At 40.0% G+C, this 26,808-nt stretch overlaps 2 protein-coding genes across 18 annotated transcripts; one reads left to right on the top strand and one right to left on the bottom strand.

Annotated features, from left to right (window-relative positions):
- Window positions 1-529: 529 nt before the first annotated feature.
- On the top strand, window positions 530-2,955 carry LOC108244137 (dTDP-D-glucose 4,6-dehydratase). 6 transcript variants are annotated; one of them, XR_005232691.1, is made up of 12 exons: window positions 530-723; window positions 896-962; window positions 1,047-1,115; window positions 1,206-1,296; window positions 1,383-1,531; window positions 1,617-1,715; window positions 1,791-1,850; window positions 1,944-1,998; window positions 2,078-2,243; window positions 2,324-2,379; window positions 2,496-2,593; window positions 2,675-2,718. XR_005232691.1 is itself a non-coding variant. In XM_017430044.3 (12 exons), exons 1-12 carry the CDS (start codon window positions 662-664, stop codon window positions 2,758-2,760), a joined length of 1,038 nt encoding a protein of 345 aa, XP_017285533.1. In that variant the 5' UTR covers window positions 531-661; the 3' UTR covers window positions 2,761-2,955. The 6 variants fall into 6 exon arrangements, 5 of the variants coding, with proteins under 5 accessions (XP_017285534.1, XP_017285535.1, XP_017285533.1 ...); XM_017430044.3 differs by having other exon boundaries at window positions 531-723; window positions 1,811-1,850; window positions 2,675-2,955; XM_017430042.3 differs by having other exon boundaries at window positions 531-723; window positions 1,944-1,987; window positions 2,675-2,955.
- Window positions 2,956-11,206: 8,251 nt separating this feature from the next.
- Window positions 11,207-25,749, bottom strand: ddx3xb (DEAD-box helicase 3 X-linked b). 12 transcript variants are annotated; one of them, XM_017430078.3, is made up of 21 exons: window positions 25,408-25,749; window positions 22,403-22,451; window positions 21,987-22,034; window positions 21,636-21,695; window positions 20,861-21,064; window positions 20,420-20,522; window positions 20,137-20,250; window positions 19,454-19,553; window positions 19,232-19,367; window positions 18,467-18,564; window positions 17,633-17,731; window positions 17,383-17,543; window positions 16,629-16,773; window positions 16,394-16,538; window positions 15,575-15,625; window positions 13,363-13,544; window positions 13,139-13,256; window positions 12,898-13,051; window positions 12,649-12,773; window positions 12,496-12,562; window positions 11,207-12,236 (listed from the first exon to the last, which is right to left on the bottom strand). In XM_017430078.3, the coding sequence occupies exons 1-21, from the start codon at window positions 25,450-25,452 to the stop codon at window positions 12,206-12,208; spliced, it is 2,235 nt and encodes a 744-aa protein (XP_017285567.1). In that variant the 5' UTR covers window positions 25,453-25,749; the 3' UTR covers window positions 11,207-12,205. The 12 variants fall into 12 exon arrangements, with proteins under 12 accessions (XP_017285567.1, XP_017285571.1, XP_017285568.1 ...); XM_017430082.3 differs by having other exon boundaries at window positions 20,879-21,064; XM_017430079.3 differs by having other exon boundaries at window positions 21,636-21,692.
- Window positions 25,750-26,808: the final 1,059 nt, after the last annotated feature.

Genomic DNA, 26,808 nt, shown 5'->3' with positions numbered 1-26,808 from the left:
ATCATCAAAATTAAACGAAATAAACATTTGAAATATATGAGTTTGTATGTAATGTATGAATATAATATACAAGTTTCACTTTTTAAATGGAATTACTGAAATCAATCTACTTTTTCATGATATTCTAATTTTATGACCAGCACCTGTATGTGCAGTGAAGCACGGTCTGATAAATAACCATGAAACCTGTCTCAAAGAGACGTAAAGTAAATTACAGTTATTATTTAAATTAATAAATTAACTTTTATGGCTGCAATGCGCACATTTAAGTTGTACTCACTTACTAGAAAAAAACACGTAGACTAACAAAATTAACTTTTAACTTTAATCAATATTAATAAAAGTTATCATTTATTTTGAAAAGAAAAACCGGAAACTCAACAAGTACGGACAGAGTTCTGATTTGACATTTGAGCAATCAAACTACGCGTGAACGTTTACGTCACGCTCTTTAGCCAATCAGATCGTAGAAAACGGCCCTGATTGACCCGCCCACTTTAGACGTGTCAATAGTGCCGTAAAGCGACCTTCAACTGTCGCGCAACGCACGATCCGACGGAAGAAAATAAAGAAGTTGCTCAGCTTTAACCAGCGGACTCGTTGTCAATGAAACGACTAAAAAAAAATGACTTTTTTATGTTTAATTGCAAAGTGAGAGTTAATGGAAGATTGGGAGATGGACTTCAACAGGACTGTTCTGGTGACAGGAGGCTCCGGATTCATGTGAGTTTATAATAAAACGGTGAACAAATAAAAATAATGTATTTTGGAGGGGGGATAAACAACCTATAAATTAGTTTTCCAGTGTAGTGATAAAGCTGTATGAATGTAACATGTTAATATTAATAAAAGAACATTAGTGCAGAGATAAAACCTTTTAAATGTGTGTTTATAGAGGCTCTCATCTGGTATGTTCACTGGTCAGCAGTCATCCTGATTGGAGGATTATTAACCTGGATAATGTAGGTCCTCTCTTTCTGTGCATTTCATAGACTACTTCCTAACTTCACTTGGACAAGTTGAACATTTATTATTTCATGTCACAGCTGGATTACTGCCACAGCCCCAGGAGCCTGGAAAGCATCGAAAACAGGAACAACTACACCTTTATTCGGGTAAAAACTTCAATTTAAATGCGGTATTTGTGAAGATATTGTACTTACCAGTTTAAAGTAAGCCTCGTTGTGCGTTTGCATGTTGAACAGGGAGATGTGTGTAACTCCCGGCTGGTGAATCACATCTTCAGCACAGAAAACATTGACGCCGTCTTTCACCTGGCGGCCAAAACCCACGTTGGTGAGCAGCAGCTCTGACGGAAACCCGGCCTGGTCGCTTTCTGCTCTTATCCCACACTTTCTTCCTTCCTTCCTTTCTTTCTCCAGAGTCCTCGTTTGAATCCTCCTCCAGCTTCCAGCGGGTCAACGTTGACGGGACCAGAGTGTTGTTGGACGCCGCCCACTGTGCTCGACGCCGGCCGCAGCGCTTCATCTACGTCAGCAGCGATGAAGTCTACGGAGGCAGTCGGGGTGAGGTCAGTGGGGCTTTGCTTCGAACCCTGGTTGGGGACTTACTCAGTGGACGTGTGGCTCAGGTGGGGTTTTCTTTCTCTCCTTCAGGTGTTTGACGAGAGCAGTCCGTTGAGGCCGACCAATCCGTATGCTGTGACAAAAGCAGCTGCAGAGCATCTCGTCAGGTCCTATTGGGACAAATATCAGGTAAACAATCTTAGGCTTGACTGGACTCAAATCAGATCGATTTATTTTGAAATATCCTGCCGTTCGTGTTGCCAGTTTCCTGTCATTATCACCAGGAGCAACAACATCTACGGGCCCCGGCAATACACGGAGAAGGTATCAGCTCGACCAAATTATTGCTACATCTGTAGAGTTCAAGCTCTGTACGAGCCCTGATCTGATCAGTAAATCCTCTTCTTAACGTTTTAGGTGATTCCCAGGTTTCTCACCCTCCTGCAGAAGAACAAGAAATGGTCTCATTACAGTTCAGTGTCAGCATTGGGTTTAGCGTAAAGCGCCGAAGGTCAAACAAACGAGTAAATCCGGTCTCCTTTCTGCTGCAGCACCATTCAGGGAACCCTCCCCGTATCCCGCCACTTCCTCTTCGTCAGCGACGCCGTCAACGCCTTCCTGCTGGTGCTGGAGAGAGGCGCCGTGGGGGAAACCTACAACGTGGGGACGAGCTTCGAGATTCCCATCGTCCAGCTGGCGCAGGAACTCGTTCGCACGGTGGGTTAAAAAAAAAAAAAAAGCTTTTCTGAAAGCGCCAGCCACGTCAGCTCCTGAAGCCGTTTCCGAATCCGTTTCAGGTCAAGAACGTGCCAGAATCTGAAGTGAGCGACTGGCTCGAGTTTGTGCCCAACAGGTGAGCAAACACCTGCCCCTGGAAAGACGTAGCCTGTTGGAGCTTCAGGAAATAGCCACAGCCTTATTATTCAAACAAACAAAACACTGAGGTTCAACTTTTATTCTGTCTCGAAGGCCACGGGTCGACCTGCGTTACCCAATCAGGTGTGAGAAGCTGCAGCAGCTGGGCTGGAGAGCAGACGTGTCCTGGGCTGAAGGGATCAGACAGACAGGTTTAGTGAAACACAATCAAACATGTTTTTCCTTCTGTGTTAAGCTACTTACCCTCCTTTTTTCTTTTTTTGGTCTTACAGTCAAATGGTACCAGGACAACCAGGACTTCTGGTCAAACAGCGAGGACCAAACGAAACAGAAGCAAGAAACAAGTGGGCTAAGTTAGCCCAGAGGCTCGACTGACAGGAAGTGAAGAGAACTAATTCACAGCTCAAACACTGAACAAAGTCTGACTGAAGAGGACATTTGAATCTAAACCGTTGGACCAACAGGCCTCGAAGTGCCTCCCTGGAACCAAAGCAAAGTCTTACATGTAAATCAAAGAACTCTATATTTATAATAAAGACTTTTAGACACCTTTTTTCTTTTGCTCAGCTTGGGTTACTTAAAAAAAATTTTTTTAATCAGGTTGCCCTGTTGTTGCATAAGTTTCCAAACAAACATCAAAACTTTTCATTTTAAATCAATATATAGTTGTTTATAAAAAAAAAACAGAAAAAAGGTTTTATTGACTTATCAAATATAAAATTTCCTTTGCAACACTGTCAGAAAACTTGAACTGTGTTTGCAGACCTATTTAAGTGTCTGAAGTCTACAACTCCAAAACACAACACGTTTTTTTTAATTTTATTTTTAGGATTCATAAGTTTTATTTGGGCAGTTTGGCGGTGGATGTTTTCCTCCTGGTCTTTGCTGAATCGTCTCATCTTTACCTCCATCCAACTTCAAAACGGTGCTTTTAACATCAGCCACTTTTTACCGCAAGTTAAATATTTCACTTTAAAAATAAATAATTTAATAAACAAAAAGGTTTACGATTACTTTGGTTTTCTTACAATGAGCTGAAAATGTGAAAGATCTTTCCAAAAACTTGGAAACTTCCCTTTAATTTATTGAATGGTCATGAGGTTCTTAGAGCTACTGGGTGAAAGTTACGTTCAGATTTACATTTAAATCGTAGTTGAACACTTTAAAGCACACGTGTCAAACTCAACGCTCATGGGCCAGATCCGGCCCTCTGTAACATTTCATCCGGTCCCCAAGATAACGTTTAGATTTCATTAGGTCTGGCCCTCTAGTCTGGGACAGATTAGTCTGATTCTTATTTTGCTGAAAAAAACTGAGCCTAATTAGTAAAGTTTTCTCTTGACGGTGACTTAGAAGCCAACAATATATAGTTTTAATTTCTGTATGATCAGGTTTTTGTTGATGGCTTTTAAAAAGTATCTGTTTTAATGTTAAAAATTTCATTTAAAAGCTGAGTGAGGCGTAAGAAATGACTGCCAATGATGTGCTTTTTGAAGTTTGATCTATTTGTCTGTGTTCATTCATGTGTTCAGTATGTTTGCTCTAAATTCTGTATAAACTGTAACTGGGAAAAGGTAATTCATATTTCTATATGAATGAATATAAATATGGATCATGATTGGCCCTTGGCTAGGACCAAATTTTTGATTTTGGCTGGCCCCCTTGCGTCACTGGGTTTGACACCCCTGCTTTAAAAGACATGTCCACAGTCTGTGGAGACTAAAAAACAGCAAAGTGCTTGACAGCTGGGGTTAAAAATGGAGGCGATGTGCTGCAACTTTGTTGGATTTTACCTAAAATGTGTTAAATTTTCTTTCATCTGTCACTGAGGTTATATAGCAGCTTAAAGTGTACGTTTTTATCGAATCTAGAAAATATTTAAGTTTGCAGAAGAGATTTTTAGCAGTTAAGCTGGGAGAACTTTGCACCTTTTTTGCTTGAAGCTCGACAATCTGTTCAACTTGCATTTTATTTTGAAAAATGACCACTTTGTTTTTTCTGCGCTTGATTCGGGTATTTTTCACAAAGCAAAGCGACAAGATAAAACGAGCAAAAACGAGTAAAAATCAGGACTTTGCTGGAAAACTTTTCAGCTTTTTTGTACGAAACTAGCCCACGAGGAACAAGCTCGGCAGAAAACACTCAGACAGGAAGAAACCAAGCACAAGACTTATCACATCTGCAAATCCAAACCTTTAATTGTGGTAAAATCAGAATAGTTGCACAGTTTTTTTTGTTTGTTTTGTTTTTCTTTCGTGCAGTGCTCGTCGTGCACAACTGCTAAACTAATACATAAAGCAAATACTAACTACCAGGCTGGTGCTACTGCTGGATCACATCGAGGGGTCTGGCCATTCAGTAATAACAGCACAAGACTTCATTTTTCAGTTCACTCACTAAAACAATCATCCTGAAACACAGCTACATTTTTTTTTTATTATTTATTATTTTAGACCACCTTCTTTAGAAAGAGAAATTAAGTTGCAAAGTGTTTGTATTTGTGCAATTAGTTTTCCTAAAGTGTTCTGCTCAAAAAAAAAAAAAAAAAAAACCCTAAAAACTTCAGTTCTGACTGGCCAGAATCTTCCCTGTGACAGCATTAACACGCCATCGCCTGAAAACTCGCAAATCACAACAACAGCAAGAGAACCACGGTTAATTCTGCGTGATGAGGACTTTAAAGACGGCCACTTGCCAGACATTCACAACAAGGGTGTCAACAAGAAGGAACGTGTCGAAATCGAGAAAAAAAAAAAAGAGAAAAAGAACAAAAAAGAAAAAATAAAACCGACTCAGGGAGATTCTGGATACGTGTGTTGTTTTTTTTTTGTTTGTTTTGTACTGCATGTTACATTTATTTTTCTTCTTTTTTAAAATTTAAATGCTCTTTAATCATAACATTTGTATTTTATTTTAATCCAAACCTTGGCATATTTGGTCTTTTTTTTTTCAAATTCATTTGCCAATCATAAATTGCTATCAGTGGACGATCGTAACTTATTATTGGCGACAGAATTTGCCGCCCGAACAGGTTTGTGGATCATAAATGTGACTTTAAAAAGGTAACATGTGTGGGGCGTTTCACTTCATATGTCACAGCTTCGCCTTCACGTGCGCACCGTTCCAGAAAAAAAAAAAGACAAATTTTTGTATTATTTACGCTTAAACCCGACACCAGACGCAGCAGAAAGCAGCACCAGTGATGAATGGGTTATTTCCCATTGGAGCTTTTGTGACGCCATTATTTTTATATTCCTATAATAAACCAATCTTGGAGTAAAATGAATGAAGCTCATGTTATAAAACACGCTTCAGGTGTTCCCAACCAGATGTGGGGAAACAGATTCTCATATTTGACCAAAATAAAATGGTTTTAAGTCTTTAGGTCTGATCAGCTGAGAGAACCAAAAGGTTCTGGGCCAAACTGAAATTAAAATATCCTAATCTGGATTAAGAGTTTGAGGACGCTCTGAGTAGCGCTGCTGCTTTATGGGGGAAAGTGCTCAGGGTTTAGTTTAAATTGGGCAAAAATGGAAATGGAGCCAAACCAAAGTTGGTAATAAACCGTTGAGGTGCAAAGACGTGCGCACAGCTTGAATTGTCCCCCCCAGACTCTGGCACCAGTGAAAGCGGAGCTCGGCGCGTCCTGTAACGGTGACATAATAAAGTGAAACCACCCCTCCCACTCGTTGCATCTTTTTAACATTAAAAAGCTCACACTACCCCAGGAAAATAGAAATTTTTCACTCATACCAATGACATTCAACATTCAAGTGCCAGTGTTTTTGTTTACTGTCTTTTGGTCAAGTCACTTTGTAAAATATCAACTTTTGTATTAGGCTTATAAAAATAAACATTTCCCAAAAATGCTCGATAAATTACACAAACTAGCAGCGAAAGTGGACTCAAGAACTCTGAGTGCAAACAGCTAAACCCTACAGTTGCTGGTAATGAGAACTCCACCTGGTCCCAAAAATTAAATAAAAAAAAATAAAAACAAACAAGTTTTATATCTGGAAGAACCTTTCCATACAACACACACACAAACCACATAAAACCTCTGTTTTTGACACGTGGCTGTGCTACACTGCAGTCACCTTCAGTCAGAAATGCCTCTCAGACGTGTGAAGGGCGTGTGCTACATAAGACTCAACGGAAACGAGCTTCAAACTATGTTCTGCTTAACTTAGTCGGGGTTTTAAGTCGCTTCACAACGGAGAAAGGCCTGCGGGCCGCAGCAATGGGAGCATAGCACCATTTGTTGTTCTCTTAATAACTTATTGACCACAGAATCACGAAACGAACGTCGCTTTCGGCGCCATCTGGGCTGGGTATCGCCGCGAATTTAAGGCATCAAGAGGTTTTCGGAATTTAAAACTAAAGTGCTGGGTTCGTAAAAGGAGAGCTGAGTTTTTGTCAGGAGAAGTGGACTAAGCATGCTCTACATGGTCCGGACAAATTAGCTAGGTTTATATTACAAGCACTCTCAGAGTGGAAATACAACAGATCCGCTGAAGATTCTGCATAGGCAAGCGCTAAAAATCACAATGACCAGACTTTAACACGCTGGTAATGGCTACCATTAGCATGTTAGCATTTCCAAATCAGCAGGCAAAGGCAACAGCTTGGAAGGTATTTAATCTTTCTAAGTAATGTTGGACACGTTTATCATTAAATACAGATGGTCCTGCCGCACAGAGTCACCAGGATTCAGCCTTTTTACAAACCAAAGTGTTTAAACAAAGAGGCCAACGTGGCTAAAAGACGAAGGAATTTAATTCAAATGTGACATTAATGGCACAAAATAATTTAAAAAAGAAATCAGGAGTACAAGGAGTTTTTGTTCATTAGTTAAAACTGCCTAGTTTATAAGTAAAATAGTCTGTGCAGATTTTTTTTTTTCTAAAATGTTTGTGTTGTTTTTTGTGATCATTCTTACAAGTTTGACACGTGGGAAATACCGGACACCATAAGGGAACCCGCAAGCTGAAGCTGAATCGGGTACAGGGTCCCCTCCGCCGGATGGCCCCAGACAAGCTTCAGGTTTACCATGATTGCGTGCTGGAGAGAGGTGGGAGTGGGCGGGACTTAAAGCCCTACATCGCTAGTGCACAGACTCTGGTCACAAAACGAGGGAAGGCCTGGTCATTGGTCTGGTGTCTCCTTAGACGTCCATGCCAAAAGCTCCCGCTAATGACCTTTAAAACCTAGGTTAAGAAAAAAATCTTCATATATATTTTTTAAATTTAAACAGAAAAAAAACTGGGCAATGACCTTTGCGGAGGATGACCATTTCTACGTTTTTATGATCATACATTGAGGTAGTCAAATCTGTCACATTCACATCGGAGACACTACGTTCATGCTGACTACCGTGTGATGCGTCAACTTTTAAACACTTCTACATTTAAAGAAACTAGTAGTTCGGATTTTTAATGTCCAACTGAAAAATACTCAGCTCTGACCAACATGTGCGTCAGTCTTTGATGAATCTGTCATTACAAGGCACTATGCACAAAGTTGAAACTAAACCGATTTTATCATTAACCTGTTATCATGCTAACGGGTAGCATGCTAGCACGCTAACAAGCCGACACAAATATCTGCTTTGCCAAAACGAAAAAAAAAAAAAAAAGGTTAACTGAACCTTATTTCACTTTGGTAAAATTCGGTGCTCAGATGTGTTTTAAAGGGGAGGGGAAGCAGTTGAGGGCACGGCTGTACTTCGCTTTCCTTCTAACTCGGTTGAAAGTAGCAACCTATAAAGAATATAAAAGCTTATGTTTGACTTTCAATTACTATTTAAAAAATATAAACGCAAACAGCAGCCAAAGATGAGCTTCCTTATTTGCCCCCCTAGTGGTTATAAGAAGGCACAGCAATGTCCACAACCTGCACCAGATTCAACCAAAAACAAATTCCTTCTTTAAGAGCATTTTAGTGATTAAAGTATTTATATTAGAACACAGAAAGGGTCAAGCAGCTGCGCGATAAGTTTGGCGGCGGCTATCGATTCAAGTAAACGCTGACGGAGTGTGTCAGGGCGCCGTCGGGCCTCAGCCAAACGGTGCGAGCCGAGCGTTCAGGCAGGGCATCCGAACCGTGCGATTTAAAGAAGCAGAAGCTGCAACAAACACGGCAAAAGCTCCAGGTCGACGGCATCCTCGGCTTTAGTTTATTGGCTTCTGGAAGACACAGGTTGGGAATGCGGGCTCGACTTGCTCGACGAAACTTTCACATGAAAAACTGACCACAGAACTGTTTAAACATTAAAAAAAAAAAAAACACTTAAGAGTTTGGTTCTGATGCAAATAAAACTCCAAACTAAGCTTCATCCTTCGCAACTGATTGTCATTTGCAACTTCATATCCTTTTACAGTTTTTTAATCTTCCTGCTGGTTATTTGTTCGAAGCAACTGCTCTTTTAAGAAAATCTAAGATGGAGGCTACCCACCATTGCTGCAGGAGGAAATTAAGAGTTTTTATTAACAAGCCCACAGAAAAAAAATCTTTTTTTTTTGGCAAAAGATGTCAAAATGATCGGTTAAACCACCTCAGATTGTTCTGGCTGCTAACTTTATCACAGTCCAATTTATCTGAGCGCTAAAGCACATATTTGGGAAAAAAAGAACAACAAAAAAAAACATTTAAACTAGTTTTCTGTAACTGGTTTGTTTATAAACAGATATAAGAAGCAACGACTGAGATGCGGTGGAGTGTGATGTTCGATCCAGTAACAGCTATCTGTAAGCCTAGCATCATCCATTCAGTCAATTTCAGTTTAATTTTTAAATCACCTCGTAACGCGAATTCTCGAGTTAAAAGATTTGCATCTTTTTGCGCGTGGTCCTGCAGGAGAGAACTGCTTTAAACGCCGCAAACGAAGCCGACAAGTTTCCCTGCCCTCCCTGCAGAACATATTTCAGGGAACTGGATCTAAAAAGAAAACAAAACAAATGATAAGAAGTCAAAAAGAATGAAAAAACAAGAAATTTGACGGTTATTACTAAAGCCTGCTATGTCAATCAGCTTTGCAATTTTACCTACTTGACCAAAAAACAACAACACTTGCATATGTTTTATTGTCTTGGTCCAGCTTTGTCCTTTTTCAGACTCAGTGGGTAATTTGAGAGGACCTGCTTTTAGAACATTTTATATTTTTTACTTGTTTAAGCTCAAATTTCCCACTGAACAAAGCTAACCAGACACCGCCTGGTCCGTGCTGAGTGATCAAACTTTCTTTTTTTTTTTTTAATTTTTCTTCAAGTATTTGACATTCATGTTTTCTGGAAATTGCTTTTTAGTTGAAGGTTTGAATATTTACATTAAATCTGATAAAAATGAACAATTTCCCTCCCGCTAGCCGACAACAGAGCGTTAGTCATTTAGCTCGTTTTGTTGCTCAGTGACGCAGCGGGGGCCGGGGGGGGGGTCGGACCGACGTATAGAGCGAAGTCCCCTTCGCAGGTTCGATCAGGGATGAGACGTGGAAATCCTGGCACAGGAGGACTGAGGTCTCGTTCCACATCTGAGCCAAACGGGGCTAACCAGGGATCATCACTGCGATCGGCTCTGTTATGCCACGTTTCCACCAGCACAATTTAGCTGCTGTTTCCCCTCCCCCCTTAATTCACGACCCAAACGAAGTTGTGCATTGAATACTCCTAACAAGGCTAAAGGTTCAGCACACACGCCGTCTGGATGAGGCTGAAGAAGAAGAAATAGCTGCCAGTGCGGACAAAGCTTCCCTGTTCGGTGCATTAATGTGCAAAAAAAAAAAAAAAAAAAAGCTTCCCTGTTCGGTGCATTAATGTGCAAAAAAAAAAAAAAAGAGCGGTGTGTTTTGTGTTGCCAGCATGCAGCAGCAAAAACAGAAATCTATAAATAGTGACTTCATTACGAAGCATCTGCGAAGAGAAAAAGAAACAAAAGAAGAACGGCAATGTTTGCACCTCTTTGGTTCGTGACTGAGAAATGGTCAAATTTGGAACTGAAAACAGAACCGGTTTGTGCTTGATCACAGTGGCCACAGTATTTTTAGCTAAAATGTGCTCTGAAGATGTGGCATTACACCTTCGGGAAGCCCCGGTTATCGCTGTAAAGGAGTAAGGCTCATCGTTTACTTTTAACCCAGACCTCAGCAGATCGTAGAGACCGGAGATTATTTTATTTAAGGCTCCTTTTTAACTCTCCAGGATAGAGTGAGCATAAAATTGTTTTAACCACTTTTTAAATTTTTTTATATTTCCTATTTTTTTAAATTATTATTTTCAAGTCGTGCATCTCCTTAAAAGAAGATATCGACAAACGACGTTTGAGGTGGACGCAAGTCAGGTTTCCCGTGAGCAATGTGGCACTAAGAGTTACAGAACCCCAGCTGGGTTCTGTGACTCTTTGTTTTACAGCAGCAGACATGTCGTCTTTAAAACCTATACTATTCAAAAAATAAACTTTATCCCCATAAACGGCTTCGTCGCCTAAAACCGATGAGCTCAGAGGCGCCCCTCACCCCCATTCGACTCAACATAAATTAAATGAAATGTAACAGAGCTGTTGGTGATTACAGTAAGGGGAAAGTAAAGGAACATGGCCGCTGCTACACAAGTGGGTTTTGTCAATTAGAGCAACAGTGCTTTGAGAAACCAAACTGCGAGCTCCAAACAGAGCTGGAGGTGTCACGCAGGTCAGTCGAATGAGCTATACGGCTTCCCCAGAAGCATAAAACCACCTCCCTGCTTACAGTTCATCCTTTACGTTAAATGTGTCATTTCCAATTAAATTCAAGGTGAACGTGTTCGCAGTGGTTCTATGCTTAGAGGAATTAGCTCAAAGTCTTTCTGATGACATGAGGACCTGCATCGAGTTCCCTCATCAGGTTGGTTTTTTTTTTCCTTTAGTTTTTGATTTTGCCAAGGTTTGATTGAGCTCAATCCTAGTTTGTTTCCTTCCGAATGGGAGCAAAGAAATACATGTTCAAAACCCACATATGACTTCAAATATACATATTTTTGGTAACCCTTGGCCTATACTCGTAGCCAGTTATGCATTATAGTGATAAAAAACAAAAACAAGGAACAAGGTTCAAATTCTTAAAGGCACAGTACAGAAACAAACAACTTCATAATGTTGGTAACAAAGGTGAAGTCCTTAAACTGCTCATTAGTTTCAGTGCTAGTGGGCGGTAAGTTCTGACGTTTCCACCGGTGGGGTTTTTCACTTCGTCCAGCCCCTTGTTTTTTAATTTTTTTTTCTTTTTGTTGCCATCGTCAGATCCCAGTAACTTAAATCTCGTTGTTTCCAAAAAAAAAAAAAAAAAAAAAAAGGGTGAAAATAACTGCGGATCGGGTGGCCCCTCCCCCCCTCACATATCGATCATATAAAAAAAGGAGACGCCGGCGAGTTCCAACGTTTGAATTTCTGCCGACACGTTTCGCTTTGATGTCTGGCCTTTCTTTATATTTTAGAAAAAAGTTCTTGGCCGGTAATTTACAACATGGCCATGCATTAAAATACACAGATGATGTGAGGTTACACGGGGAGCTCTGACCAGTTATGGATTAAATGCAGACAAATCACGCATGTTAAGAGGAGAGGGAGAGAGAGAGAAAAAAAAGGAGGTTTTTGCTCTTTTTACAGCTGCTTTAGAGAAATCCACACATTGTGAATCTTAACACGTCCTATTTTATGGGCTTTGAGCAACACCTTGAACTTTAATTGGTTTCTTTCTTCTGGGCAAAAGTCACAAAGTGAAAATGATCTGTGTTTCGACACTGATCCAGTGCTGAAACGTGACCAGCTAAAATTCAAGAATCCCTCTGCAAAAGTGGCCTATTCCTAAGAGATGAGATAAAGAAATTAGGGAACAAGAAGAAAAGCACAAGAGAACTCTAAAGCTAATAAAAAGGCATGAGTGGTTGGAGATAGAAGGGGGGATATATAAATGAGTATAAATAGTTTAATAACATGCATGTAGGTTCAGGGGGATGATGGAGGTGACGAGACAGACGGGATGGAGGTGACGGTGTGGAGAAATGATGGAAGGGGAGTTAAAGGAGGAAAGAAAGGTGAATAAATGGACACCTAGTTGCCCCACCAGTCAACTTGAGAGTGCGAGTAGTTGCCACCGTAGCCGTCGCTTGTGTAAAAGTTGCCGAAACCACCTGAGGAGAGGACGGGAAAAACCTTAATGAAGCGCAACTCCTTTCAATAAACACGAGCTTCTTAAAAACATCTCGACCATCCCCACCTCCTCCAAAGCCACGGTTTCCTCCGTGTCCCGTCTGGTTGCGTCCTCCGCGTCCCCCGAACCCTCCTGCATTCCCTCCAGCGGCAGTCTGACGATAATCACGCGCTCCAAAACCACCGGAGAACCTTGTAACAAAACCAAACGCAAAAGAAACTTGGTTACATTTGTACTGGATAATAATATTCTGTCATTTGTATTTTCAAAAATGAGACACTTTAGCAGTTTAAAGGAGACAGTGGCTATGTGCACCTCTTAGAGCGTCCTCTGTTGCTACTCTTGTGCTGGTGCTCGTAGGCCAGGCTCTCCAGCCATGAGGGAACTTCCTGTTTAGCTTCTACTAGGATGTCCAGGAGGTCTTTAGTGATGTTCCCGTTTTTGTCATTGAAGAATGATGTTGCCAGCCCTACAGACACAAACAGGAAACAGATTAAAAAGCGTAAAAAAGGAGCTGCAGCAGTAAATCACATGGAGTCCATGAACACTCGGTTACCCAGGTTTCCGACTCGTCCTGTACGTCCGATACGATGGACGTACTCCTCGATGTCACTCGGCAGGTCAAAGTTAATCACGTGTTTCACATTGGAGATGTCCAAACCTCGTGCTGCAACCTGAGGACACAAAGAGCAAAAAACATCACAAACAATTGCTGCACCTTTTCCCATCAGTTCATCCTCGTTCGACTTTAAAAAAAAAAAAAAAATTCCCTTTACTGACCGCTGTAGCAACCAGGATGGGGCATTTTCCTGATCTGAACTGGCTCAGGGCCTCCTCCCGGTCTCTCTGGGAACGGTCTCCGTGGATACTGGTGCAGGCGTAGCCCTCCCGGTACAGGAAGTCCTCCAAAGCGTCGGCACCTTTCTTGGTTTCCACAAAAACCAGGGTCAACGAGTCCTTCCCTGGTGAAGAGAGAGAGAAAAGAAACTTGCAGTTAATTCTGAAAAAAAAAAAAAAAAAAAACAGGATTAAACCTGTATTTAAACAAAATGTACTTGAGATCCATTTGACCCCGTATGCCTACCACTTAGATCTAACCATCCACTGCGATTAGTACGTTCATTCAAATCATTCAAATCTTTTTATGCACGATGGCTGCGAAGTGGTAAGGCTAACTGTTCAACCAAATTTTCCTTGCAAAGAAACCCAAATGTATATATTCACTTAAGATGAGTTAAAATCAAGATCAATCCTAAACATTAAAGAAACAAGGTTGTGCGTCTGTAACTAGTTAAAAAAATGGTTACATGACATATTGGTACTCCTGCATGTTTCAGAGAGAGGACAAAACCGAGAGGCGTCCCGTTTCCTAGGACCATATTTTAACCAAAACCAATTTTGAATTTGAGGAGACCCTTGAAATGTAGGTGTAAACCCCGGTAAACCAGATTCTATTCAAGATTTCTCAATCCACTACCTGTCACAAGTCTGACCTGTAACTATTAGTTCACAGTGGAAACATGGAAACATTACATTTATAAAAAAAATAATAATTGAGACACACAGGAATGAACTTCTCATTTGATAAAAAGGTTAAAATCGACATGAAAATAAAATCTGATCGGTCTCTTAAGCGATGAAGCCAGCGTTAAATAAGATGTTGTTTGAATCACAGCACTGCTGATCATCCTAGTCTGAAAAAATAAGGTCTCTACGTCGGTAACTACCTACAAAATGGTGACACGGCATACTGGCAATACAATAAAAACACCTCCTGCATGTTTTAACAAAAATAAATAGATAGATAAAATGGCAACAATTAATCTTTGTAGCTGGATCCCATTTCATAGGAGCACAGTTTGTGTGTGACATAAAATCTGTGATGTGACACATGCAGGTTTGTTCAACGAAACTAAATTCAGCATCTCACCGGGCTGCGGCTGATGGAGGCCAGCTGGCGGCTCAAACTCGGTCCAAATACTGGGAGAAAATACGCAAATTTGCCTTTGCGGTCTCAGTGAATCCTGGGTATCAACGACCAGTGAGCCGCGCGGCCATATTTTCAAAAATCACAGCTTATTTATGTATTTGCAAAACTGTATTCGAGGCTGCGCACATTATTTCACTGCTCACATTACACCTACCTTTGCAGTAGCCCCTACATTTGTGATTTAATCTGCTGGAGTACACTTTAAAAATAAAGATGGGGAGATTTGGACCAGTTTTTACCCAATAATAATTCATCTTTGGTGTATTTTAGACCTGGACATGCTTTATATCAGAGTAGAGCTCTTAGGCTCTCCTGGGAAAGTTTTGAGACACCCGCGACGACTGTGCCCACTTAGAAAGAAAATACATCGCACAAGCTTTTCGAACATGTTCTAAGTTTCAAGCGACAACACGCCAAGTCGTTCGCCAACTAGTCGCCAGCAGTCGCAGCCCAGTGAGATACTACCTTAGGCACATCAATATACAGTTACTGATCTCTATGGAAAAAAAAAACAAAAAACAAACCAAAAACGAATGCAGTGCAGATGGAAGTAACATAACCAGAAGAATAAAAACAAACAGCATCTGCAGCACAGAGTTTTCATGCAGGAACAATTAGAGCCACTGATGGTCAGACTTTGGTCACTGTGGTCCTCCACATCCTTGTTTTCCTCCACTGGCCCACATTTATAGTCGCTTATTCGCCACAAAAACACCATGAAGGCGACCAGAGTACAACATGACCAGACTCTCTCCATCAAGGCAACGGGGTCTAACATGAAGACGCCACAGAAACATACGGCACATGAAGATGCCATTTTATCAAACAAACAGGCATGTTTCATTTAAGCTAAGCAGAACCTGACTTGTGAAATGGTACAAGGAGCCTAAATGGACTGAATCAAACAAGGAGTCTTTATTCACAGAGTAGAATACTGAAGTCAAGCAAACTTATTCAAAATATGAAATGACAGAAATTAAGTGTCTTTATTGTGGATCTTACCAGGTTTCTCTATGTTGTCTCCAGTACTGTCCTGTACCTCGTTGGGGATGACTTGGGATGAAACCACATCAAAGTTTTTATATCTAATATTCCTGATTTGAGAGATGTATATTACTTTGACTGCACTAAATTCAAAAGAAAATACGTATTTCCCCTTAAACACGGGTTAGACATTTTAAAACCTTTTTTAAATGAAAAACTAAAGAGAAATGCTTTTTACGTCATAATAACTGAAGCCAAGAAGTTAAATGTTTTAGATGAAATGTCAACAGAATCTGGTGGATGATTTTTACTCATCTGAAAGTCGAGGGAGACCGTTTTAATTTTAAACCCTTTTCGCTGTTCATTTTAAAAAGACATTTCTGTGTCATAAAAAGTAAAAGACTGTGCGACATTGATTCCAAATGTTCAGAAGAAAACTGAAAGTCAACGTGGCGCTGATGGACATTACATTGTGCTAAGCATGACACGTAATAATGTAATGACGTGGGATGTGAGGATAACAGAGTGACAACAGCAAAAAGACAGGAGAAATAAAACTGCATCGCTTGTTTATGTGACGTTACAGTGCTCTAATTTAAAACGTGCTATTAACATCCTGAATCCCCGCTGATTTTTGTTAACTGCTTTAAAGCAAAAACAACCAAGTGTCAGAGATAAAGGGAAAAATCTCAGGTTCCTCTTATCTAAAATTGTCAAAAATAATTACGTCAGCAAGGAGAAAAGACTGACTACTTCTTCTAACACTGTTATGCAATACTTCCCCTTACAGAGACTATAATATCTGTTTGACATTTGCTGTGGCAGAAATGGTCTCACCTGTGGCGCTCAGCAGATCCAGGAGGAAAGACCTCTTGTCGCTCTCTTCGACCCAAACCACTTTCTGAGTGATGTTCTCTGAGGTGGAACCCACCCTGCCAACAGCCAGGAAGATGTAGTCCTCCAGAAAATCTCTTGCTAAGATCTGTAATGAAAAAGGGCCAAACCATAAAAGTCATGTCCGTTACCATCCAGCTGCAGAAACTACACTAAGTGGAGGAGTCACTATAAACACCTGGATCTCTTTAGGAAACGTAGCGCTGAACATCAAGGTCTGTCTGATGCCTTTGTGAGGCATGGTGTCCTGCTCAACGATGCGCCTGATCTGTGGTTCGAAGCCCATATCCAACATACGATCTGCCTCATCCAGGACCAGGTACCTAAAGTGACAAAAACCAATAAATAAGAGTACCGTCAACAGTACAGAATACGCCTGTCAGAAAATCGTCAGAGTAATCAAAATCTAAAGCGTGAACTCCCTGACATAATCCTGAATACACGTGTCTAGAGTTGGTGAACAGAGGAGGTTTTCACCTGAGACCTTGAAATCATTAGGGATCACCCTTGAAACGAAGTGTCCAGCTGTGCAGTTTGACATTTCTATGTTGCACGGTTGCAGAGTTAGAGCACAGACAAGGTTTTCACCTGTGACCTTCACCTTAGACCTTGTGACCTTGATATCGATAGGGATCATCCTCGGCTCATGAGGTGTTCGGGTATGCAGTTTGGCATTCCTACATTACATGGTTGCAGAATTAGAGCATGGATAAGGTTTTCCCAAGCAACCTTAAAAATCAATAGTGATCATCCTCGACCCATGAGGTGTCCAGCTGTGCAGTTTGACATTCCGATGTCAAAGGGTTATCGATTTAGAGCTCGGACAAGGAACTGTCCTCAGACAGACGGACAGCGCCATAACATAAGGCGTATAAAAAAAAAAAAGTACAAAAAATATATAATTACTATTTAATAACCGACTCATGTCTTACTTGCAGTAGTCCAGCCCGATCTTGCCTCTCTCCATCATGTCCACCAGTCTTCCGGGCGTGGCCACCAGCAGGTGGCAGCCTCTCTCCAGGTCTCGGATCTGCTGCCCGATGTCGGCTCCTCCATAAACGACGCAGGGACGCACTCTGGAGCGGTAGGAAAACTAAAGACAATAACGGGAACGATGAAATCCCACGAATCGTCATCATTTTTGGGTACTAAACCAAAAAGTGTGCGCTTGTCCGCTTCTACCTTCCTGGCTTCATCATATATCTGTAGCGCCAGTTCTCTGGTCGGAGCCAGTACCAGGGCAATGGGGTACTGCTTACGGCGCCCGTACTTTCCATTCTCCTGAAACAAAACCTCAATGTCAGGTTTCATTCGAACAGCAGATGTTTTTTTTGTAAATGGCTAAGGTTCAGCTGGTTAAACACAAAATTAAACTAAAATGTGAGCTTAATGTGATATTTCAGGTCAGTGGTCACTCTTTAGAGTTACTTTGGGACTAAATTATTTCAAATGTGGCCACAATTGGATAGCAGAAATGTTAAAAGAACCAGTTTTCAGCTTGCTGACAGGTATGACTGTGTAAACCACTAAAGAACCATCTGAGTTTCCTGGGGTTTTTTTCCCCACCGTTTGGATTTGCACCTCAGACAGAAATTCATGATGGCTTGCCAGCAACTGGTAGACACATTAAAACAGACAGTCAGTTCTTCAGTGAGCTGTTATAATTTCAGTGAGTATTGTTGAGGAATTTGGTATATTTTGAAATGCCATTAAACAGTTTCTGCATTCATGTATTAACCAATCACCGTGGGAAAGATCCAGGCAGAACAAAAATTTAAAAAGTGTCAAAAGAAACATAAAAATGAGACTTCCTCAAAACTTCCAGTAGTCAAACAACACTTCCCGACTTCTGTTTAAATCTGAATCTCCAACCACATTTTGTTTTCGTTACTGGAAGAACATCCTTTGGAAATTGTTTTCGATATAATGTAAAATTCACTTGGTCGCTGAGCCACTTCATTTCCAGAGTACTGATGAAACACGCCAACAGGATTTAATGAAGCTAGATTTAGTCACCTGCCCGGAGGCTTTGGCTGCATTAAGAGCTTCTCCTGGTCCATCAGTGTAGATCTGGCTGAGAATTGGAAGCAGGAACGCTGCCGTCTTTCCAGAGCCTGGAAACACAAACTCATCAGTAGCACCTTCAGCAGACTCTCGCTGGAATCACATGTCAAAAGACTGAGTGAGTCGGCCATTTTGTCAAAATTTTAAATGCAAGCTAACTGAGGCTAATGCTAACATTCACAGCTCAATATTGTGATTTCCTGATAATGTCTTTAATTGTATAAACATATCTAATGTAAAAGGTCTTCTCTGTCTGGGCTGTGAGGCCTTAAAAGTTATTATTATTATTATTATTATTATTGATCCTATATTTAAAACGCTTAACATATAAAACATGTTGGGATAGAAGAGCTGAACTCCATGCTTGTCTAAAAAAAAAAGTGTCATATATATGTGAAAATAAATCTGATGTCAGTGTTACAGAGCCAAATTATGTCTGTTAAATGTATTTATTTATTAGCCAAAACCTGGAAAACTGTGCCGTTCATCACCTATGCTTCAGATGTGTATACCAGCAGATCTCACTGGCATTATGTGACACCTGACTGTAAATATTGCCACTTAATTATGAAGCATGCTGCATTCAAGTGGTGTTTGAAATGCAAAAACACTGCACTGCCCCCTATATAGTCTACTTTACAAAGACCAGGATGTAGTTAATGAGTGAACATTTCAAACTGCACCAAAGACTCTTAGGTGATATGGTGCACATTTTACCCGTCTGTGCGCAGGCCATGAGGTCCCTCTTGGTCTTCACAATAGGAATGGCATACTTCTGGACAGGGGTTGGTCTGGTGTAGCGACTCAGAGCGATGTTACCCATGATAATCTCTCCCATGTCCACATCTTGGAACTGTTTCATCAGGAAGGAGCACGCTTACAAAAGCACTCATGGAAGTCAAAGTGTCGTTGGATTTGAAATGAACAGCGGCAGCTTACACTCTCGATGTGGTGAGGAGAGTTCTGTCCCGTGGCTTCAACAGGAATGTCGTCGTATTTCTCAAAATTAATCCCAGTGTTACTGCCGGAGAACAACTCACTAAAGACAGAGCGAAAAAAAAAGCTTGAGTTAGACATTTAGATCTCAGACATAAACTCATTCTTTCTCTTACAGGAGCTCCTCTTATATTTGATTCTAACATTTTTTTTAATTAAATCAATTATTTAATAAATCTGCTAATTATCTTACTGGACAGATCAACTATTTTAACTAACTTGAGTTGTGTTTTGTTAATATTTCACTGCAAAACATCTGAAAAGACATCTGCTCTGGAGGTTTTAGTACTATAATTTAAACATACTGAAATATACTTTTTATTTCTTTAAGCCTGATAAATTAAGCCTGACAACATTTGGCTTTTAAATGACTTTGTATCCGATCATGGTCCTGGAGGGCCACCATCCTGAATGTTTTAGTTGTTTATCTGCTTGTCAGGTTCTGCAGAAGCCTGTTAATCATTCACTTTTTCAAATCAGGTGCATTAAAGCAGAGAAACACCTAAAACGTGCAGGACGGTGGCCCTCCAGGACCAGGTTTGGACACCGATGGTTTAGTTTAAACCAAAGTTATCCAACATTCCTCATCTGAGGCACACTGAGTTGAAGTGCTTAAGCAGACTCACTGTTCAAGGCGTTCGTTTCGCGGCAGTGGTTTGGACCAGTCTCCGTCATCTCTGGACTCCTCCACCCAGCGGCTGTTTCCCCCGCTGCTGCCACCGAACCCACCGTGATCGAACCTGAGCTCACAAAACAAAACCAATTCATGCCGATGCAACAACGTTTTCCCCCACCGACGACAGTACGCACACAACTTTAACTGTGGTCGCGTATAAAGCATTTGTATTTCCATGATATCGATGACTGCTGTTCTGCTGTAACTTTTCTGAAAGCCGTCTTAGCGCTTACCTCCCTCTGTTAGCATTGTCTCTATTATTGAAGAAGGCAGACTTCCCTCGGTTGTTCCCAAAGCTGCTATAGGCTTCCTTGGCGGTGGTCCAGCCGCCCGTGTCTAACAGGAGAATTGAAACGGAAATGAGGAAAGCTTCATACATACGTCATTAAAATGAAACATATTGGGGAGGAATACAAAAAAATAAATACAAAACAAAGCTGTATATATTTTATTTGTAATTTTGGAAAATTTAAGCGAACAGAAGCTTGAAGACTAAAACTGGTTGCCATTGGCTCCTCCATTCTTCATCGTCAGTCCCTTTTTACACCTTGTTGAACACAGTTTCCTTTGACGTCATCACTTGAAGCTTTTTATCACATAGTTTGTCCACAGTTCGGGCTAACTCGCTCTCGGAGGAAGGGGCTTGTCACGCTCGCGAACAAACTAAATCCCACCTTTGCTGTCGTACCCACCAAAGCCCATGGGCTGTGCTGGGTTGATGGGGTTGAAGGCGCCGCCCCTGTTGCCGCGGTAACCGCCTCCTCCGACACCTCCGCGGCCCCGCTCCATGCGAGGCGGGCCGCGGCTGAAGGAGTTGCCGGCCAAGCGGTTGTCGTGGTAGCCGTTAACAAAGTTGTTGCGGCCCGCATCCCAACCGTCTGAAAGGAGGAGAATTAGGAAACAATAATCCCAGTTTAATCTCTACGTCTGCAGGATTATCAACCATCAGTTGTGTTGGAGAGCGCTGCTAGTTTACTTTCAATCCTTGTTGCCATAAACGAATCAAATTATTTTCCTACTTATGGTTGGACAGTATAGGGAGTTCATTTTATTTTATTTTAATTAACAAGACATCTTGATTTATCTCAGAAATTCAAACAACAGAGCATGAGTGTTATAAAAGTACTTAAAATTTCATTTGCTTTATTTTCCCAAAATAAATATTTAACTGTTTAAAATAGAATGGGTACCACCATTTACTGACTGGGACCCAATCAAATCGTTTTAGTTTTCAAAATAAACTGCACAGTCAAGGATCCATGACTATGACTTAGCTGTAAAAAGCCACATATGCTCCTGTCTATCTAAATTTGAAGCTTGTAAACTGTATTTTTAAAAGAAAATAAATAAATGAAATCAACTCCGAGTTACAACTCGTGCATCTGTGCAGACATGAGAAGGGGTATCTAAATCAACCGGAGTTTGGTTAAACTTCAGAGAAGAACTCACAGTTAGCTGCAGGCGCTATGGTGTAGCCCCCCTGTCGTACAGCTGCAAAGGCATTTCCTACTACAGAGGAAGAAGGTTTGATTTGATCGTGGCAAATAACAAATGCAGTTGCAAAAAAAAAAAAAAAAAGACAAAATGTTTCTACAGCTGGGTGTATAGCAGTTTTCTAACCAACCCATTTAATGGTCTATAGCAGCATTTACAAGTGGTAACAGAAAGAAAAGACTGAATATTGGTAAACTCGTAAAACTCTCCACAGTTTGAACTTTGTTTTAAAACAACCTCTGCAAATGTCTCGTGTGGCAGCCATTTTTTTTTTTTTTTTTTCAACTTTAGCTTTGTCAAACTCACCATTCTTGGACACGTCTTTGTTTCGTAAGTGTGGAGGAATGTATCGTCCTGCGGAAGAAAACCAAAATCCAACATTATTTATTTAACACTTTTTCCATAGCTGAAAAGCTCATTTTGATGATTAGGAGACATTAGACGAACCTTAAATGTTTATTCATGTGGTGCCTGATCTGTTTGTGTCTAAAAATGATTTGTGATGTTTAAAAACAAAACAAAAATAAATTCTTGAACTAAATGTCAACCATAAAATGTTATTTGGCCATTAAAAGTGACCATAAGAATCTTGTAAAAGTGAAGCTATATGGAGATCTGCCTTTGCGACAGAGCTTTCTTTAAAATGTTTTAACCAAAGAATAATAATAAAAATAAATTTAAACCAAAAAAAAAACCTAACCCAAATGTGTTTTGCTGCTTACTGTTAGTACCTCCTTGTCCATCTGGAGCACTCAGGTCTAGGACAGCGAGCTGGACAAACAAAAACAGACGAGTCAAAACTTAACACACAACTTGTACAAAACAGAAATTTTCCCTTCACACAAAATGTACATTTTAATTTACAGTATAGTGAAGCATGACTCTGTTTACACAGTCTTATAAACGCCTCTGTACCTCTAATAAATCAGGAAAATTTTTTTTGTTAAAAACTGATTTTTGATCTCAACCTGAGTCACACTCCTGGAGCTCAGGTGTCAAACAGGAAGAAAATAATCCAATAAAGTAAAAGGTATTTAGAAAAACCCTAACATAAAGCACCCAACCAAACCAACCTGTTTAATTAGGTTTCCCAAAAACTTTACTTTTTACTTCTTTTAACAGGCAGTAAAACTTCACATAAGATTAGACAAAAACGCTTCTCCGACTACTTCTGTTGTACAAAAGCAAAGCCATAATATCCCATTTAGTTTGTATTTTCGTAGCCAGACTTCGCGTTACGCAGAGCTTAAAGTCTCCCCCACGGAAACGGAAATAGCGCAGCTTGTTGCTAGCGAAGCAAGAAACTGTGCCGCCATCATGGCAGGGGCTACGTGGCGCCTTTAGTTACCGCCAGCATGGCAGCCTACCATGAACATCTGAGAAAATAAATGTGCATTAAATTATCATAATACCAGAGCTCTCTCTAAATTGGACTGTTATAATTACTGTAAGGCAAGGTGCTGAGGGTAGGCATCTACAACTAACTAAAAACTTCAAGATTAGTAACATATTTATTAAATAACAGTCCTTAGTCTACCAGCCTGTTTTATCTATTTTATAGGGAATATAAATAAAGTATATTCTAAATAGTGAATTAGTGTACAGGCTAGACAAAAGCTCAATTATCCTTGTCTAAATACTAAAGCGCATGTTACATAAGGTCTAAATATTTCCTATATAAGTTTAAGTTATTAGTCTTACTTCGGACACTGTTAAATCTCTGGCTAGACTAAGTAGAGATATAAAGTACTTAAATACTTAAAGCCCAATTATGAACTAGTGTGGCTAAAATGATTAGCGCACTTGGTAATTTTATCATAGTAGCCTGTTAGTTTTTGACTGGGCTCGGCGTGAGGCTCATTGCAGCTTACTCTTTTCCTGTTAAAAAAAAACAAAAAAAACCCAACAAAGAAGCACGATATACGTTAATTTAAGTAAAAGAAGCCTCCTGCTATGTTTTGACTAATGACTGCATACAGAATGCACGATGAGTCAATGTGTGGCGTCAACGTGTAAATACACACTGATGGGAGTAGCACTTAGCAAGATGACGGCCATGAATCTCACCTAGTGCCATCAGTGGCCATTCCACCGTATTTATTCAATTCAAATTCAAAAATACTTTATTAATCCCAAAGGGAAATTAAATGTTGACGTAGCTCATTTAAATCAAGGAGCTATTATTTATTATTATTTAGATTTCAGTAGAAACATCTACTCACCTACACAGTCATGTCGTCATTTTTTAAAAGTATTAAACACGAATTACAGCTAAAAGTATTAAAAATAGATTGATTTTTAAGTAAATCATACTGCAGCCAGCCCACTAGGGGTCGCCAGTTTTGTTTCGGCTTCAACTTTTGCGTTATGTTCCTGTGTCTAGTTTTATTTCTGTGGACAGATACTAAACTCAAATTTATTTAAGAGAGACGCAACATTTATTTTTAAAATATTGTCTAAAATTTGAGCCACCAAGATGTCAAGCTTGTAAATTAATATCTGCAGTAGTTGTAATTTAATCACCTGGAAAACACACAAGCAAATGTGAATCTGCGCATGCGTGGAAATAATTTATATATGTAAAACGAATCAATGAACCCGCATTTGACCTCGTTTTTGTTTACCGAATTTGTGCAACTTCCCCCTTTTATTGACAAATTCCCATTTCCAGACATGAAACCTGTATTTCTCAGACAAATTTAATTCAAAAAGGGAAATAAAAATAGCCAACTTTTCAGCTACAAACCCTGTAATGTTTGGTGAGGAATTTACAAGCTCAAACTCTGACTTTAAAATTAAACCCATGAGTAAGATGAAAACATGTAAATATTTTTTTAAGGTGATGCCAGCTCAGTGGCAAACAAACTGATATTTTAATGTTACTGCCTCACAGGAACACATTTGTTTTATTCCTTTAAATTAAAAAAATGCACTGCACAGAAGGCAGGATTATATGGCTTTAGAAACTCTTTATGCATATTTTTTATTTAATTTGCATCCTGGCTGATCATAACAGGATGCAAAAAATTTTTGCCCAAACATTTCAGCTATTCTTTATATCCAAAATATCATTTCAGAACATGCAGTACTTTTCTGTTGCTATCCAACAGTCTCACCAGACAGCTAGACTACGTTTCTGGTGACGCAGAAGAAAATACCCCCTTTTTTTCTTCTCTCCCTTTCAAAGTGGGTAAAGATCGCTGAAAAGACCATATATATTCAACGCAATTACAACGCCCAAGAGCTCAACAAGGACCGCGTCGTTTATTTTTCGCCAGCCCCATCCTCACATACCTCCATTTTATCATTGTTTCGGGCTGCAAGAAAAACGCAGTGAACGTAACAGTTCAGGGGTGCGCTGCATTTGCTTACCGGCGCAAACCGACGCCGCTCGAGCGTCATTTGTAATTAGCATCTGTTTTCGTTCAAACGAGCAGTTTTGCCGGATTCCAAGTGACCCAAAACACATAGACGTAACACGTAAAACTTCCATAGGTAGTAATATGTAATAAGGAGGATTAAAACAAGCCCTGTAATCGGAAGAAACAAAAAGGATTGAGGTCGTCTCCGCACAGCGCCACGTCCGGGTGAAAAATTGAAGCGCACCCGAGCTACCTAGCACGATAGCATCTCGCTAACGGTGTTTGGCTAGCCGGCAAGCTAATGTTTATCCCCCCTTGTTGTCCCACTTTTCAATAAACGCTTTAGACAAACTGACGCGGCTTACCTGCTGCTCTAGACCGTGGGCACTTTCGACGGCCACATGACTCATAACTATTGAATACGGAGGAAAAATGTTGGCGTTGAAAAAGGACCTCTTTGTTTGCCGGTTATGTTTTGTTTTTTTGTTTTTTGGGGGGGCTTCTTTGCCTCTCGAGCCTCTTTTCGTAGTTACGCTAAATTGACAGTTATTTCATTGGTCTTAAAAGTTATATTTGACTCCGAAAAACGCCGCTCTCGAATTTAAAGTGATGGTGAAGTCCAATATGTTCGCTTCAATGATGATACTTAAAGCAAACCCAGCTGCGTCGGTTTGCTCTTCAGCTGAGGCAGAGATGAAGTCGTCACATCCGTCAAGTTAGCGACAAAAACAAACCACTTCAATAACATCCGGTTTTGTCAAAATAAAAGCAGAAGTTAAAGCAAATATAAAAATCGTCACGCAAACAACAAGTGTAAGACACTTGTAATAGTAAATATAAGTAATTTTAAGTGAGCTATGTCAAACAAAAATATTTAATCTTGTTTTATACTTCACAAATGCTGTAATTTATGAAAAGTGACTCGGTCTAAATCTTGTATTTTTCTTAAAGCACGTAAATTACTTTAAAGGTAGAATTTGTAGGGAAATCTGTAAACATTACGATAAAGTTAGGTACAAACAGCAAAATGTTCTATTGTTTGAAATAGTTGAATAATCAGGACTTCCGGTTTGTCCCTCGGTAATGCAGTCAGCTTTGACCGTCGCATCAAAAAATTATACCCCAAATATCGCGAGATTTGCAAGGTCGCTATGTTCAACTGTCCATTATAGGCTGCCAGTTGTCTTCTTTTCTCTGTATATAAACCTGAGTAAAAGTCAAACCATAAAAAATGTTCAAAATGTCACAAAACGATGGAAAATAGGCGTTTGAAAAGGCAATATGGATTATGTGAATTTTGCCAGCCATCATATTATTACAACATAAAAAAGAAAACTGCCGCTCCTTTTTTTCTCCTTACAAGCTTTTTATGTTTGGTGATTTTCTTTTCTTTAATCTAGACATTTGCTTTCTAATTACTAAACTGAACAGCAGCCAGAACTTTCAACTGTTGCATGGGCTGTTGTAACCTGTAACGTGTTACTGTAGTATTTTATTTATTCATCATTATAAATAAAATAAATTATTTATTTTATTTTTGTACTGGAATTATTTCTTGAAAGAATGCATGTCACCAAAGTTTAAAACAAATATCTTGTGTGATCTGTTAGTGCTTGGAGTATGTGCTGTGGATGACTCTCAGCTACTGACACACCAAATTTTAGCTCAATATCTGTAAGTTGAGTTGTAGACAAATTTGGCTTGGCTAATATCGGTTAGCTGTGGTGTCCATCTTGAATCAGGTTGACTCTAAAAGTTAATCAGCT

The sequence above is a fragment of the Kryptolebias marmoratus genome, linkage group LG23 (assembly GCF_001649575.2).
Source record: "Kryptolebias marmoratus isolate JLee-2015 linkage group LG23, ASM164957v2, whole genome shotgun sequence".
Lineage (NCBI taxonomy): Eukaryota > Metazoa > Chordata > Actinopteri > Cyprinodontiformes > Rivulidae > Kryptolebias > Kryptolebias marmoratus.
This window is presented reverse-complemented; position numbering and strand designations above follow the sequence as displayed.

Bases quoted from the DNA above. Each gene is read 5' to 3' on its own strand.
- LOC108244137 (XM_017430041.3), top strand. From the start codon at position 662: ATGGAAGATTGGGAGATGGACTTCAACAGGACTGTTCTGGTGACAGGA. The intron at 724-895 runs GTGAGTTTATAA...GTGTGTTTATAG, and splicing joins ACAGGAGGCTCCGGATTCAT to AGGCTCTCATCTGGTATGTT. The intron at 2,380-2,495 runs GTGAGCAAACAC...TCTGTCTCGAAG, and splicing joins CTCGAGTTTGTGCCCAACAG to GCCACGGGTCGACCTGCGTT.
- ddx3xb (XM_017430078.3), bottom strand. From the start codon at position 25,452: ATGAGTCATGTGGCCGTCGAAAGTGCCCACGGTCTAGAGCAGCAG. The intron at 19,368-19,453 runs GTAAGCTGCCGC...CTGATGAAACAG, and splicing joins CTCCTCACCACATCGAGAGT to TTCCAAGATGTGGACATGGG. The intron at 17,544-17,632 runs GTAGAAGCGGAC...TATTGTCTTTAG, and splicing joins TATATGATGAAGCCAGGAAG to TTTTCCTACCGCTCCAGAGT.